This window comes from Amblyomma maculatum, chromosome 2 (assembly GCF_055883805.1).
Source record: "Amblyomma maculatum isolate TAMU_Amacu chromosome 2, ASM5588380v1, whole genome shotgun sequence".
NCBI classification, from domain to species: domain Eukaryota; kingdom Metazoa; phylum Arthropoda; class Arachnida; order Ixodida; family Ixodidae; genus Amblyomma; species Amblyomma maculatum.
The window spans coordinates 85,212,601-85,228,427 of NC_139345.1; the positions used below are offsets into that span (position 1 = coordinate 85,212,601).

Consider the following 15,827-nt stretch of genomic DNA (forward strand, 5'->3'; position numbering starts at 1 on the left):
TTCGAAGCTCTAAGGGATACAGACAGCAAGGGGACATCTTGAGAGAGTAACCAAGCATCTGGGCATGCAGCGCAAACCTTGCATGTAGGATTGCTGGTCCCTCGTTGCCAGGCAGGAGACAGGGTCGGCCGTAATCACCCTCCCTATGGCTCAGCACTGCTACTCGTGTGGCCTCGCCCAGTGCCAGGCTGCTGTGGTCACTGTGGCTATACGGCAGGAGGCCAGAGCCTGTCAGTCCGGGCCCCATTCTCCGCTCTGGCATGTGGCGCCTGCAAGGAAAGCAAACACCTGTCACTGCGATGTAGAACACCACTTTGTATTGTCCCTTTTCTTTGCCTAGCGTTTATTACGTTTCTTTGAGCCTATTATGGGAATACCCCACGATGAACTCAAAGGCAATAAATGTGCCCAGAGTGCAAGACTGGTGTTTGTCCCCTCAGGTCCAAACACTACCGATGAGGGAGGGTCAAAGCCTTGATCACAATGTTATCGTGGAGAAGCTAGAAGGAAACTAGTGCCATCTGCCCATTGCACATAATAACCACACAGATTTTCCACCAATTGTTTATGCTGGTTGGCCTCAGCAAGTCAGCTGCATCAGCCAATTACAGTGCACTAATAGAAACCTGTCCTAACGTAGGCATCATCTTAGAATACAGACCAAGTTTACCAAGTTGCAAACAAGTCCCGACCACAGGTATCAAAGCCACAAAGTTCGCCTGCAGCAAGTTGCGGGTCCAGTCACCAAAGGGTACTACGCACCTGCGATGAGCCTGGTGGTGGCTGTGCCTATTGTGCTGTCTTCGAGGTCTTGGGAAGGAGCACTCGGAGTCTGAGTGGCATCGCTGCGGAGGGTGGATGAGCCGCCTCCGGCGTTGGGATGCCTCCTGACCAGCTGGAAATACACAACACGGGCACCAATGTTTTTACCCGGTTCACTGAGTGACGCAAAATGAGAATGGTTCCATTAGTGGAAATGCCGCAAGCATGACTGGGAACAGCACTGAACTTGTGGTAGCAGCATTACCCTGGATACAGTTATAGACAAAACATAACAGAGCACGCTTAGGAGCTTTAACTTTTCTCATTCGTTTTACTAAGAATATGTGACTGCTTCTTCGGAACTGTACACAATTCGTTTTGTGTCTGCTTCAGTTACTGCTCTGATATAACTAGCCACTAGTGGCCACAGCTTATATTTCGATCTGTTTGTGGCAAGCCACTTAGGAAAATCTCAAGCCAGGCCCGGGAAATGAATGCCTAAAACTAGTGGGTTTTGCACTTTCTGAGCAATCCCTAGCACTTGGCCACTGCTGCTGTTCTGCTCATAAGAGACCTTTGATGGCAGTCAAGCTAGTGGCCTCTTTCGGAGGAAAGCTCTTCGGAAAACCGCCGTATATGCTAGCCCCATCCCCCTATATCTTCCGCCAGTTCGGCCTCGCATCCTCACTGGTTAACTCCGAGTGATAAACTGAGCTGTTGCTTTGATGCAAGGCTGCGTGTGGAAAGAGAAGGGACAGTGCCACCAACACGAGTAGCAGCAAGGTGCGTAGAGCACTGGTGTGGCTCTAAAGAGCGCGGTTTTGTGCGCTTGCTTCGCACACATCAGTCTAATAAAACGCCACAAGATGTGACTAAATGTTTGCCCTGATGGCCACTTCTGAAAGGAAAGAAAGCCTCTGCAATTACCTCAGTTACTATGCAGAAGGTACAGCTTCAACGAGCTATGAATATTATTGGTTTCCATTCACTCTTTGTTGTTGTTCATATTAGTATCTGCAAAGTTAGCTTTGCAAACTACACAGAAGTTTGATTTGTCACTTTGAGCTTGGAATGTCAAACAGAAGCAGCCATGAGGCCTTCAAATCTGATGGCAGAAAGAGGAGCATAGCAGCACTCTTAAAAATTTTCCATCGACTCTAGCGGTTCCAGGCGCGCGATGCCACCGCTGCTGGGTGGTGCATTTTACATCATTCCAGCAGATGGGCTGCACTACATTCCTCCGTTCTCCATTAACTCTCAAACTCCTTCCATGGTAGCCACTCTTCGGACGACCCCCATGGAAATCACCTTCCTGCTCATTCCTTGCATCTGCCATACCTCCCATCTCCCAGAGTGATTCTTGTGGCAACCACCCTCTAGTTACACCATCTCACACCCTTCTCTCTCCATGGTAACCACATCCTCTGGTAGCACAATTTGTTCCTGCCGTACTCCCTTCCTTTCATAGTAATTAGTCCCTTGGATGGTTCCTGTGGTAATCACCTTTCTCCGGTTTAGCATCGCTCTCCTTTTGCAATAGTCCTCCCCTCCCTTCCCGCCCCTGCTTTCACATGACAAAGTTTGTACTTAAATGACTGAGAAAAAGAAAAAAAAGAAAAGAAGAAAAAAAAAAAAAAAGGAGCACAATCTTTCTGAAAAGACTAAATGGTTTATCAGGTTTATTTTCCAAGATACACTACACAGGAGAAGTCCTGCGATTTCGACCTTCTGGGGAACATGCACTAACATTGCACACTAAGCACCAATATACCAAGATATTGAACAGGAACTGAAACATAGCATATGGGCTACAAGGTGGCATTCCTTACCTGCAATATTATTGACTTCAACAACAAAGCGACAGCAAATAAAGACGACCCATTAGTGGGCATCTTGCTCTTGTCTGTGCAGATTAAGAGAAAAGTAGACATTCATGTGCATATGGCGTATTATTCTTAAAGAAAAAAAAGCAGGCTGACTGGAGCATGCGCTATCCACTTTCATATAAGCACCCCAAATGAGCTGCCCTGAATGTAGCTGAGTGATTGTCTAGATTACAAAGGAACAAAACATGACACTCACTTTCCAGGTTGTTGGCTTCAGGCGCTCCTTCCTCCTCACTAGCACTCAGAGTTTGAGAGGATGAAGCCTCCGCAGAAGAATCGCCCAAGGACGATGGGGCTGGGGATGCGCCCCTACTAGCCTCGGGTGCCGGTGAGGGGCTGTCTTCTGCAGTTGATGATGACACCATACCACCTGCATCGAACTCCAGATTGGCTGGCTCACTGTTGGCACGGTCAAAGTCGCATGCAGAGAGCTCGTCTGCTGGAGCCGGCCCCTCCTCGTCAGAGTCCAGCGTATCCAGAACACCACTCAGGTTCTCAAGAGAGGACGGGGCACCCCCCTCTTGAAGTGACGAGTCCTGCTCTGGTGTTGCTAAGGGAGCAGCTCGTGCTGCTGGTGCACCACTCGTCTCACACGCTGTCGGGAGAACAGCAGGGCGCGTTCTTCTTGGCAGCGTGGGGGGCGGGCTCGTGTCGCCTGCAGTCAGCGAGGTCGCGCTCGATGAGGCCAGACTCGTGGAGCTCTCGTCAGAGTCTGCCGGTCCTTCCTCGACATCTGGGGCGAGGCTGGAAACTTCCTCTCGGTGCCTAGCGTGCTTCCACGAAGAAGAGGTCATCTCCTCTGCTCTCGCAACAACGTCCAAGGCGCGTGAACGTTCCAAAGGCCTGTGATGGTGGTGGCGCTTGGGGCCCTTCTGTTTGGGGGGCAGTGGGGGTGGCTGGTCAACAGAGGACGTGAGCCTTGGAGCAGCCTCCTGCTGCATCATGTACTCCATGTTTGCAAAGGAAGCAGTTGAGGCTGCTGCCCCAGAGGCAGTGGGTGGTGGTCGAGGGGTTTGGGAGAGGCGCCTCGCCACTGCCTGAGGTGCAGAAGCAGCACCTGGAGAGTGCAGGCCGTGTTCGCTGTTTGAGCGGACACTGCGTCGTGCGGCGGGTTGTGCAGAGTCTCTTCTGGGGGTTGGCTCCGGATCTCCTGCGGATGATGTCGATGACGATGATGATGAGGTGGGTGGCGGTGGCACGGTGCCACTACCGTTTGGCAGCGAGGTGGTCCTGGCTGTCAAAGGGGGGTGGTGCGGTGTGGAGGCAGGTGGCGGAGGCACCTCAGACGAAGCTGGTGGGCTCGAGGGGCATGGCTCGGGAGGCACGTCCGACACATAAATCGGGTTGTGGACCTGCCGAATGTGGGTCCAAGGGTCTACTGCAGTGAAAAGAGGATAGCATGAACGAGGGATCAAAGTGGGGATGCCGTGGTAAATAAAGCAAAGGCACTCCCAACTCACCTGGGCCATGCTCCAGCACAAACGTGAAAAACAGCTCCCCTGTGACGTGATCTGAGGGTGTCTTGCTCGAAAGACTGAAGCTCATCTCCACAGGGACACCCCTAGATGGGGAAAAGAATAAAGAATAAATAAAGCAGATGAAATTTGAACCAGGGAAAAAAAAGAAAGTACTATTGTATTCATACTGAATAGCTACCAAGTTATTATGCCTGCTAAAAAATTGGCCAACAATTAGGATGTTCAGTAATGCAAAACTTGAGGGCAGCAACTGCGGTATTTGAACCGTAGCCAATTGTACACAAGATACAAAATGCCAAACTGAGAGAGCAGTTGGCCTCTGCATGCTTCCAGTGTGACCCCCTTTTTTTCTTATTTTTCCTCCTCACTCTCTTCACTACAGTACTTTCATCCCCCACTGCACTCTGCATTAGTTCTCTTCCATCCTCCTCTCTGCTCCTTGTTCCCTTTGCAGGTTACGCCAGTGTTGAAGCCAATGCCACTCAAACCATGAACGGGCACCTAAGAGCTTCACTCTAAAGGTGCGCAAGATGAGGCAATGAAACTGTACTATACAAAAATAAGAACACATCTTGGAACATAAACAGCAACCTGTGCAAAGCCATGAAAATAAGCACACAGCTGCTTCAAAGAGGATGGTTTCTACGCACTGAACATGGTGCGCTTAAGTTTGCCAGAAATGTCAGCAGAAAATGGCGACATCTACAGAGCACACCAAAACTCACCCAGTACACCGGTCCAGCAGATCCCAGACGCGGACAGCAAGACGACCCAAAAAGCGCCCAATTATAGGTCTGCTGCGGGCAAACTTGTCCTTCACCTCAAACTCCAGCACGTCAGATGGATAACCAATGAACTCGTACTGGCCCGGCCATGAGGGATGCACAGTGGACTCGGCGGCGCCCGTGCGGCAGATCTGGCCATGGTGCGGAAGCAGCAATACCCCGTCTCCTAATCCAGGCTGAACACCCATCTTCACATATGGGTCGGGATTGAAGAACATCCCTTTCTTCAGGTTCCTTGCATGGAGGTCTGCAGAGAACAAGGCAGCAGCAAACAAAGACATTCAAGTTCTACACTCTGGCAACCCAAGAACAGGTGGTTTCATGATGCACAAGAACTGGATGCACAAGAGTGCTTAGCATCCCAAAGTGACTCTGGCTAAAATTCACGCACACACTCACACAATACACAGCCATGTATCTTTGCATGTCTCATACAGCCAAACTTGCTTATAGTGAATGAGTGTTTCAAGCAGTGTTCAACACCAATCCTCAGTGCTAACTCTTTAAATATGTCATGCAAAAGTAAGAGACCCCAGAACACCCATGTCCACCATACTAAAAACAAATTTCACTCCCCACTATTTTACCGAACACCATACCATATCATGCATGGCTTCCGGCACATTTGTACATGCTCGAGAGATCACTTCAAATTTGCAATGTCTTGCCACAAAGAATACCGGAATGCTGTCCCCATTCACTAGCCCTGCACTAGCATGACCTAAGCGCTGCATATGCTACACTTTCCTGTACAAGAAATTTGTCATGCCTTTTTTTTTTTTTTTTTTTTTTTTAAAGCCATACATGCCCATGGCTTGGCATGATGCTACACTAAAAAGCTGTACCCTGTGCATGTGCAAAGTGTGCTGAACTCAACAATAGTGGCAGTAGTATTAGTAATACACATGTGCATACTTTGGGTGGCCAGCATCAGGGTGACATTATAACAACACTCATTATGTGTGTCTATGTGAAGAGTGAATCCATGCATACTGTGCAGTTACCCTCTTTCAGAACAACACAGCTGCCAATTTGTTCAGCATCTGTTGTGTAGTCCCGGACTTTAACCTACTTAGTCAACTGGATAATCAAGCACTTCCACAACAGAACTGCCCAATGCGAATGTACTTACTGGTCAAATAAAACTTGACCATTTCCATTGGTATCTGTTGTGAAGAGTAGCCCACCAGTACATCGGAGCCATGGCCATTCTGAAAAAATTTGACAGGAACTGCTGCCGATTACAGGGTTTGGGAAGCAACAACCTTACCAAACAAAAGTGTGGGAGACCAACATTAGAACACACTCTGCAGCAGTTTCACACGGACACGAACACAGTCAGTGACATACTTATCCTCAAAAAGAAGTGACGCAATAATGAGTTAAGAAAAACTTAAGTCAGAGTCAAAGTAACTGGTCGTCCACTGCGCTGAAGCAAAAATAAGACCACACAAGTGCAGAGAGTGCACTGCGAAGGATGGCAGTCAATTCACTTTCTGCATAACCAGAGAGTACATCACGCTACGGTGCACTACGGTAAAAACGGTAAGAGCACTACGGTAAAAAAAGCAACATTTCACATGCTAACGATCACTGAAGGATAACAAGCGAGGCAGACTTTACCATAATTCCTGTGGTGTCAGCCGACCTGCAGATGGTCACCACTGGGCTCACGGCTCTGAGTGTGCCACTTGTTCCATGGTAGTAGCGAAAGCACACATTGGTCGTCTCTGCAAGAAGGGCGTGTATCCAGTGTCATAGCTTATGAAGAGCTGGGCTGCATGTGACAGCTAGAGAATCAGTTTGCGCTGACTCTATGGCATGTTATAGGCTGTATCCTGCATGCACTATGTAGAACATTGGGGGCCTGAAACATTTTGCCACACAGACCAAGGCGACAAAATTTCACAACAGGCAGCAGAGGTAAGAGGTCATGGGTCCTCCACACTGTCAGTAAGCAAAACTCTTGGGTAGGCTATTTGGGCTTCTGCCCCAAGAGTCCTGTAGTACTTGAGCGAAACAAGTTCCACGATCAATGCCATGACAGTTCTGTTGCCTCGGGTGTAACAAAAGTCAAGCTGCGATCCTGAGCGGCAGGTGCCAAGCCATAAACAGTGAGAAAGAAGTGCAACATGAATGAATAGCCCATGTCACAGTGCTTCCAGAATGGCGGTCAAAATATTTCGGGAAACGGGCCATACAATAAGAGTCCACAAGACACATGCATCCCCCGAATATGAGGCACGACTAGGTCACATTCTCCCATCCGTTAATTTTGTGCAGCTTCTCTGAGCAAAGGGGGCCCACCTTCGACGAACGCCTCCTTGCAGTCGATGTTCCAAAGGACCTGGCCCTTGGCGGTGTTGCTAGGAGGGCAGCGCTTATTCTTGTGCTCCAGAAAGCGCAGCGGGTCCGTCTCGTCGGTGCGGTAGAGGCCGATCCAGTCGTCGGGTGACACCTCCTCGCGCACGTCCCAGCTGACCAGCAGCGGAGGTTCGCCCGGCGCGAGCACGTAGCGGGTGCGCGACACGCTCAGAGAGGAGCGGCCCTGCAGCGCTGGCAGCCGCCGTGGGGGCACGCCGGGGGCCTCGGCGGGTGCCGGCGGCGGCGGCGGTGACGAGCTGCGCCGCCGCGGCACGGGCGGCTGCTGCTGCGCGCCCAGCCGCAGCCCGTGCACGGGCGGGCTGGCGATCATGCCCCCCGCGCCCCGCCGACCACCCGCATGGCCTCGGGCGACGACGGCGGCGCCGGCCGGGGCCGGAGGAGGAGCTGCGAAGAAACACCCGCACTCACTCATCGGTCACCAGATCAAAGTAACGGCGTTAAATATTGCTGCTGCCATGACAACGATATGCCGCGAACGAAGCTCCTCAGTGCCCAACTCTGCACCCAACACAAGAACTTCTACGAGCGAGAGGCGACGGCATCCATAACGTGCCTGCCCTTCGCCCACGAGAGGGGCTTTACCCACGAGCCAACAACGCAGGTCCGAAAGCCGTCGCCTCGTGCTCAAGACTGCGGTCAGCCAATACCGAGTTTCTAGAGCAATACAAATTGAAAAAAAAAAAAAAAAATAATAATAACAATAATGGTTATATAATGGCTTTCGCCTCATCGCACTTTAGTGATAGTGCCCTCTAGAATTCTTTTTTTTTTTTTTTAAACAGTCACCGCATAACGACAAGTAGGCTTCCAGGCTATCTACCATGCGCTGGCGCGTTCCCTTTCACAAAACTGCAGGTAGCCGACTTTGCAGCGCGAAACGCAAAAAATAAAAAATAAAATAAAAATAATCAAAAAAAGCACGCAACGGTCGCTTTTTCGGCGTGAAAACAAGGCTTTCTGCCTTTCCTGCCGATCGTCCGCGGTGTTTGAAATCAATTTTCAGGATAGAAAATGCGCAGTATCTGTCACAATTCCCCGCAGACACATGTACCACGCCGTAAAGGAAGGGAGGAAGGTAGGAGTGGAAGAAGAGAGGGAGACAGAGGTGCCGTAGTGGAGGGCTACGATCCACCGTGCTATAATGGCATTCGCCTCATCGCATTTTAGTGGTGTCCTCTAGAATTTTTTTTTTTTTAAACAGTCACCGGATAACGACAAGTAGGCTTCCGGGCTATCTGCCATGCGCTGGCGCGTTCCCTTTCACAAAACTGCAGGTAGCAGACTTTGTAACGCGAAACGAAAAAAAAAAAAAAATGCACGCCACGGTTGCTTTTCCAGCGTGAAAAGAAGGCTTTCTGCCTTACCTGCCGATCGCACTCATCACGAGGCAAGGCCGACTACCATCCAACCTGGCTATCAATTGCTGCAACCCTTCCCGCCCGAACGCTTCGCGCGCCGCCTCTTCGAGAGCGCCCACCAAAATATCATCCGATATTACGCCGCGCCGTCACTCACCGCGGCGACGGACTCGTCGTGAAAGCGAAACTTTACCCACTTGCTTCCCGCGTGACGAGCCCAAAGGTCTAAACCCAGCCAGTCATGTCTCCCGAACGTCGGCGACCCTTCTCGGCGGCGTTTCAACCAGCAGTCATCTTCAGCGTGGAGTTCGACCGAAAACATGCTGGCTAATGATAAGAGATCGGTTGCCCTTTGAAGCGCGACAAGGCTCAGTCGTTTTGCCCGGCCGCCACATTGGTGACCAAGGCAGTTTTTGTGTGAGATATGCAACCGCCCTGAGGGTGTCATCTCATGCATGACAACCCCAATGCCCGGATAGGGCCTTCACTTGGAAACAAAAAAGCTCCCCATGCATCGCCCATGAGGGGGGTGCATCAGTGTGAATGATGATGGGTGGGTGAGCAATGTGTCCTCCGCTTACCAGAACCAGCTTATCGAAACAGCGGCGGCGTAGCGAGAAACTTAGTCCGAGATTGCGCATTGCCGAGGAGTGCGCAGAACACGCAGGACGTAAGGGCCTTCGTTTTCTGCTGTTAAAGATGTTTAACTCTAAGCACCAGTAGACCGCCGTTAAGCCGTTAACATGAAGCCTGCTTTTGTCAGATGCCTGCTTTTGTCAGATGGGAATCTGACAAAAGCAGGCTTCATGTTAACGGCGGACTACTGTGCTGAGTTAAACATGTTTAACAGCAGAAAACGAATGCCCTTACGTCCTGCGTGTTCTGCGCACTCCTCGGCAATGCGCCGGCAAGACTCGCTACGCCGCCGCTGTTTCGATCAGCTGGTTCTGGTAACGTCGGTTCCCATATGTGAAGTTAACGAAGATTCAATTGATTGGCCTAAACGACACTGCAACTTCTACTCTGTCTGCTTTTTTCCCCGCTACTACACGGCGTATCAACCAATATGTGAGCAAATATGATTCAATTGTTCATTTGTCTCTCCCGGATATTCAATTATACTGCGAGGGGCGACTTTTCGCTTTTATTTTCAGAAAAAAAAAATTTACAGAGGGCACCTGGCTGTCTGTGCATGCACTCATCGTGCGTTTATACGTCATCAACTGTCTCGTCGTCTCCCTACGTGTTTTCTTTTAGTTTTGCACCGTTAAATTTAGATAATTATGAATAAAAGGCGTACAATATATGTGCAACAAAAAATTGCCCAATATCATCTAGAACAAACAAATGGCGCATCGTAGGCGATGACGTGTGGAAGAGGTATCTACTGCGCCCGCTGCTTAAGTGGCTACAAGACACCTTTGCGAGGCCATCTTTTTGTGACCATCTCGGCCTCAACAGACGGCCGCCGACGGAATTTAGTCTCGTGGGCCTAGTAAGGCTTTCGGTTTGGTTTATGGGGTTTAACGACCCAAAGAAATTAAGGCTATGAAAGACGCCGTAGTGGAAGACTCCAGAAATTTCAACCACCAAAAGTTTCTTTAACGTGCACTGACATCGCCCAGGAGAAGGGCGCCTTGCTTTTCGCCTCAATCGAAAAACGGTCGCCACGGCCGGGATTCGCCTTAAAAACAAAAGAAGCGCGTTACATTCGAGCCCACACGGTATGATGCGAGTAAACATGGTATTCAATGCCGTCAGCTTTATGAACTCCCGTAGTTACAGCTCGACAGACGCGACAAGAGAGGAGGATACAACACCGCGCTGACAACACAGCTCTCTTGCCCCGTCCGCCCCGCCGTAGCTATGGAATACCGTCACCAACTCGGCCAACAACTTGCTTTTTCGAACGGAAACCTACGAATGGGAGACACACAGCCTGGAAGCCTACTCGTGGCGGTATACGCGCTGGCTGCTTTCAAAAATAAAACCACGAAGGCATGTGCAAGCCCCCATTGCCAGAAGCAGGCGAGATCGTAACACTGTGAACTTCTAATACCACCATTAGGCGCAAGGTTTCGGTGCTGGTTATACAAGGCACGCGCTAGTTTCACGCACGCGGGTTACATTCTACCGCCGGAGAATTTGCCACCTCTGCAGCAGAAAGGCGAATTTATCAAAATGGCCCTCGAAAAGGGACCTTGCACCACAGGCCATGCGTCAATCGCCTCTTGTTCTACGAACGTGCGCCTCCCACCGAATGAAGGCCTCGCTGCCATATCGACAAGGCCCTAGAACATGGGTTGCAACACGACGCGTATCCTCTCTCTTCCGATCGGAAGGTAAACGCGGCGCAAGCGCGGAACAGGATAACGACATCCACGGCGGAAAGCTATACGGCCACGGTTTGGTTACGACAACGCGACACACTTTCCAGCAGTCATGCTTTGTCAACACGGCAACGACGGACTGCAAAGCAAATAACTCCCTCTGCGGGCGGAATGTACGCCATGACACGTGTTTGCTCAATCCGGAAAGCGGGCTCGGTTACAATGGATGCCAGCTGAAAGCAGCGAAGGCACTTCGCGCACCCTGACAAGTGATGGCAGTTAGCTTGGTTTGTCGAGGTTAACGTGTCAAAGCGAATGAAGGATACGGTGGGCGCCGTATAGTTACGGATGATTTCGACCACCTATGATTTTCTTTAACGTGCGCTGACATCGGCATTTTGGCTACATCAAAAGATGGCGTATAATATACATCCATAACACGGTAATGAAGGAAGGGACGCCGCGTACACAGTGAAAAAAGGCGAGCAGGACTCCATGGGCTAGCCAAAGGCGGTTTCGGCTTTCGCTCGCAGCGGAAAAAGTTCGCTGTACCAGCAGCCAAAGACACGTGCAGGCGCAACCGCGCCCGGCGCAAGGACAGACGAAAAAGCACCCCGCGAAATACCGGCAGCTCGACAAACGGCAGGGAGAAAATCTCTTTCAATGCAAAAACCCGTCTTTTTCTGGAGGATCGGGTCGCCCCGCGCAGGATACGAATGCAAAATATGGGGCACGGACGTGTCGGGAATGAGCGCGTCGTTTGAAGCGAGCCGCCGCGCTTCCGCCGGGGATGCTGCCGACATGCCTTCCGGCACCGATGATGCCAAGCAGGCCGGTATACGAGGAATGAAATATACTCGATCGTTTTCGGAATGCGCGTCGAATAGGCTAGAAACGCTCGAGAGGAAGCCACGGTGATTGACGCGCAGGTCGAGGCAATACGGGAACGACACTTCATTACCATGCAGTCAAGGACCACCCCCCAAAAAAGAACCACCTCCTTGAGGGCGAATTATGCGTTCACTTTCGTGCTGCTCGCACCCGTTAAAGAGGGCTAAGGCGCTTTCCACGAAAACGCTATGCTTTTCTGCACGTCTGGACCCCTTGCACGATAGCGAATGATCACATTACGAATGCACGTGCAGATCAGATGCGGTTGTGCTCGAGTATTTTGAAGCGTGACAAGCGTCGATATATAGCCACTAGTGCCGATTCAAGCGTGTTCTCCATAATTATATAACGTTTTTAATGCAGAAATGCATTTAACGGCTACATTTCCAACTCACACTGTCCGTCACGGTTCCGTCCACCAAAGCAGCAGGACAATCATAGGTGCCCTATAACAAGTTTCTCGTGTGTTGTCACAAGTATAAATTCAAACATCAAGTGAAGCAGTATACTGAGCGCAAATGGTATTTCTATTTACTACCTCCAATAACGACACTGCGAAGGCACAATATGGTTAGCGGAGTTTCTAGCGCGTGCGACCTGGAGCATGATTGCCGCCGCCGTGAGGTACACGTGGCACACAGCCGTTTAAAGAGTCGCGATGGTTTGGTTTAGTTTGGTTCTTGGGGTTTAACGCCCCAAAGCGACTCAGGTTGAAAGACCACTTAGTGGATTGGATGGCCCCGGAAATTTCTACCACCTGATGCTCTTTAAAGTGCTCTGACATCGCAAAGTACATGGGCGCCTTGCTTTTTTGCCTCTGGCCAGGATTCGATCTTGGGCACAGTAGTCGAGCGCCCTAACTAGTGCACCACCACGGCGGTGTACAATCGCGATTGTGCACGGCGCCAGTCGGTGGCTGAAAATGCATTAGAGACTTTTAGTTTAGCGCTACCGCTTAATGCTACCGTCTATCGCTCCTGCGCGATCGTCAGTACGCATGCGCAGATCACCTCCAGGACGACAGATGGCGCCACATTCCTGTACAATTCCGGCGGACTCCGAACGCAGAGACCAATCAGCGCGTGCTGTGCTGACAGGGCGCGGCAAGCGACAGCGCTCTATTGGGGGGACAAATGAGCGCGTGTGCACATTGCTGATTCAAATTCTGTACTCAGCTAACCCGGCGCTAGTGCGTGAACCACCATTTTCGTTTTGGATACCTCACTCGATTGTCATCTGCAAAACTGTGTTGCTAAGACGCTATGACCTCACACACAATGGCGTCGTCATCGGCGGAACCTTCCCAAGAGTACTGCTGCCGATCGCCGAGAACGCGATCACCTTCGGAAGCGAGAGGCAAGAACACTGACCACGGAAGAGGTCAGACAGTGCGATCGCCTAAGGAAGCGTCAGGCGCAATCTTTGAAGACAGATGCCTTCGAAAACGACAGGCAAGAACTTTGGACCTACAATACCAACGAGAACAAAGGCCACATGCCGTTACTCGCTGCCCTAAGCGACAGCACGGTGTACACGCGTAATTAAAACTAATTTTCTTCAAGAACTGAACTTTGTTTATGGCAACAGAACATGGGCCAGAACGCATGCATTCCTGATGTGGAATAATCTAGGCGCAGCACGGATTAGACAATCTTTTTTTTAACCTTCGTATCGAAGATATTTGCTCATATGGTTTGGAACTTCACGCGTACTGCCCACTTACATAATACCCCTATGTAAAAGACGAGTCAGTGATTTGCTTGAATAAATGAATACGCCAAAAGCCTGACGCGTGCCAACGTGCTCTTACTCCATCTCCGCTCGAAAAGTGAGTTTCCTGCGCTGACGCGGAGAACCCTAGTCCGTCCGGCCAGCCAGCCGTGCAGACACGGCGGCCCACCGCTGCACATCAGGGGGCGGCGGAGCTGACGTATGCATGACGCGCTCAGGCGGCGGCGACCTCGCCCAAAGTGTGGCTGCATATGCGCGAGGTTTCATGCTTATGCCGCCGTAGCTTGTGCAAGCGTCAAAACGAAGCTCGCAGTGCGCGCAAACAAACACCATGATGTAGATATTTATGCAGCTAAGCGCAAGGTTACGGGTACCGCGTCAGGCGACGAGCAGAATGGAGCCTTGCGAACGGATATGGAATCCAGTCGACGCCACACGTTGAACCTAGTTGTACAGACGCGAAGATGTACCGGAGTCACTCCAAAGAAAGGGCAACAAACGTGACGTACACCGGAGGCGCATTAACGCGCGACTTGACGGCTGGCAGTGCGAAAGAACGCTTCAATGTGCAAATCAAGGCAGAGATGAGGGCATGACGCTCTTCAAACGGATGGAAGATCTCTTCTCCATCTAAAGCAAAATAAAAGGGATGTAGACCTATCGGTCTAACTGGCATTGATTGTTAGGAAACTGAGCAAAATGCTGACCGTAGTGGCCATGTTCTGTCCCTCGGCTAAGTGCCAACATAAGAATGCTCGGCCTTAGTTCATTGCCATATTACACAACAGTAGCAGAGGTTCAGAATGCATATTGCAAAAACGCGCAGATGAAGGTCAAAAGCAGTTTACAAATTCAATAGAATACTACAGCAAAGCTTGGAGATCCTGGATTGTGCTGGAACAGCATGAGGAGAACAGTCTATTTAATCTTAGGAAGACATTATTTATTGAAGGTGAAAACCAGCGAAAAGAGGAACTATGCACCAACTGGCCCAAAAAGCTACGCTTCTTGAATTCTACACTATTTATTGTTCTGAGCAAAATAAAATTGTCGGCGCCTAATATGGTTATTTTGCCCGATGGGAGAAAACAGCAGGAGTAAGAGAAACTGCAGCGAAACAGAACGACACAGAGCTTGTTATTTTCGTCTTGTTTCTGAATGCGCTCCAAATGTTTCAAAAGTTAACTCGCGAGAGCTCGCCTGTAACGACATGCGGCAGGCAGTGATCTCGACGCTGAAACCCCACAAACGGTACCGTGGTACCAAGCACGAACACTTGCACGCACTACGAGGAATCTGGAAGTTCTTCTTCATTCAACACTCCCGGCAACTTACCGACTGTGAAAGCTCCTTATCAGGACCGAAGACGACTGCGCAGACAAAACGCCAGAAACCGTCGTCCAGTGAAAGAGAGAGTTCCCCCACAATGTGATGCACGGTCAACAAACTCGAAGGGGCCGCAAGACCGGCTATTCACACTCCGTCGTGGAGCGGCAAACAAAGCAGCCCCCAGAGCGGCTGGCGTGGCGCGTACAGGACACCACCTTATTTGACGCGGGTCGGAGGAATGGAACGGGGTAACTGAAGACAAAACAACAAAGCACGCACCTACACTTCGAACCGCAAACTCAGCCGGCTATCACAGCCTTGTTTCTCTCTCCCCCACGCGCTTTCGCCCAGGGCCGATCGGGCAAGCGCCGCTACGACGGGCCACAACACCGATTAGACGCCGTCCCACGTCGTACACAAGCGGCGAAGGCAAAGCCGAGCTCGCTAGCGCGACCTTCAGAAGTAGTACTTGTTCGAAAAGGAACGAAGACAGCACCAGAAGTTGTAAAAGAAAAAAAAGAAAGAAAAAAAATCTGAAGGAAGCTCAAGACGCGTTACAATAGTTTGTGAAGGGAAGCTTTTCACCAGCCGAAGGCGTAACTCAGACGACGGGGGAGCACCGCGAAAGCAAGCGACAGTTAGCCCGAAGAAAAAAAAAAAAAGGGGGGGGGGGGGGGAAGGGGTTATAGTATCCGGACAAAGAGACAGCTCCAGAGCGGCACATGAAAAGAAAAATTGGTGCAGGCTTCGGCGACAAACAGGGGCTTTTGCTTTCGGACCGTGCATACACACAGCGCGTACGCGAAGCGTAAACACGGGGCGAATGACGACCGTGACCGCTCAAACACGCGGAAGAGACGGCCTTTGCAAAGGAAAGACCCTTCTGTCGAGA

General features: G+C 50.7%; 1 protein-coding gene across 2 annotated transcripts in view; it reads right to left on the reverse strand.

Annotated features, from left to right (window-relative positions):
• LOC146199186 (E3 ubiquitin-protein ligase HECW2-like) overlaps window positions 1–15,827 on the reverse strand; it is a 59,538-nt gene that overhangs the window by 42,058 nt on the left and 1,653 nt on the right. Inside the window, exons 2-9 of one of the 2 annotated variants that reach the window (XM_084594651.1) lie at window positions 7,219–7,680; window positions 6,535–6,641; window positions 6,044–6,122; window positions 4,852–5,158; window positions 4,109–4,209; window positions 2,845–4,023; window positions 763–895; window positions 78–269 (exon numbers count right to left, since the gene is read on the reverse strand). In XM_084594651.1, the coding sequence (XP_084450777.1) occupies window positions 78–269; window positions 763–895; window positions 2,845–4,023; window positions 4,109–4,209; window positions 4,852–5,158; window positions 6,044–6,122; window positions 6,535–6,641; window positions 7,219–7,606 (2,486 nt within the window). In that variant the 5' untranslated portion in view covers window positions 7,607–7,680. Of the gene's footprint in view, window positions 1–77; window positions 270–762; window positions 896–2,844; window positions 4,027–4,108; window positions 4,210–4,851; window positions 5,159–6,043; window positions 6,123–6,534; window positions 6,642–7,218; window positions 7,681–15,827 lie in introns of both variants that reach the window. The other variant, XM_084594650.1, reaches the window with a different exon arrangement.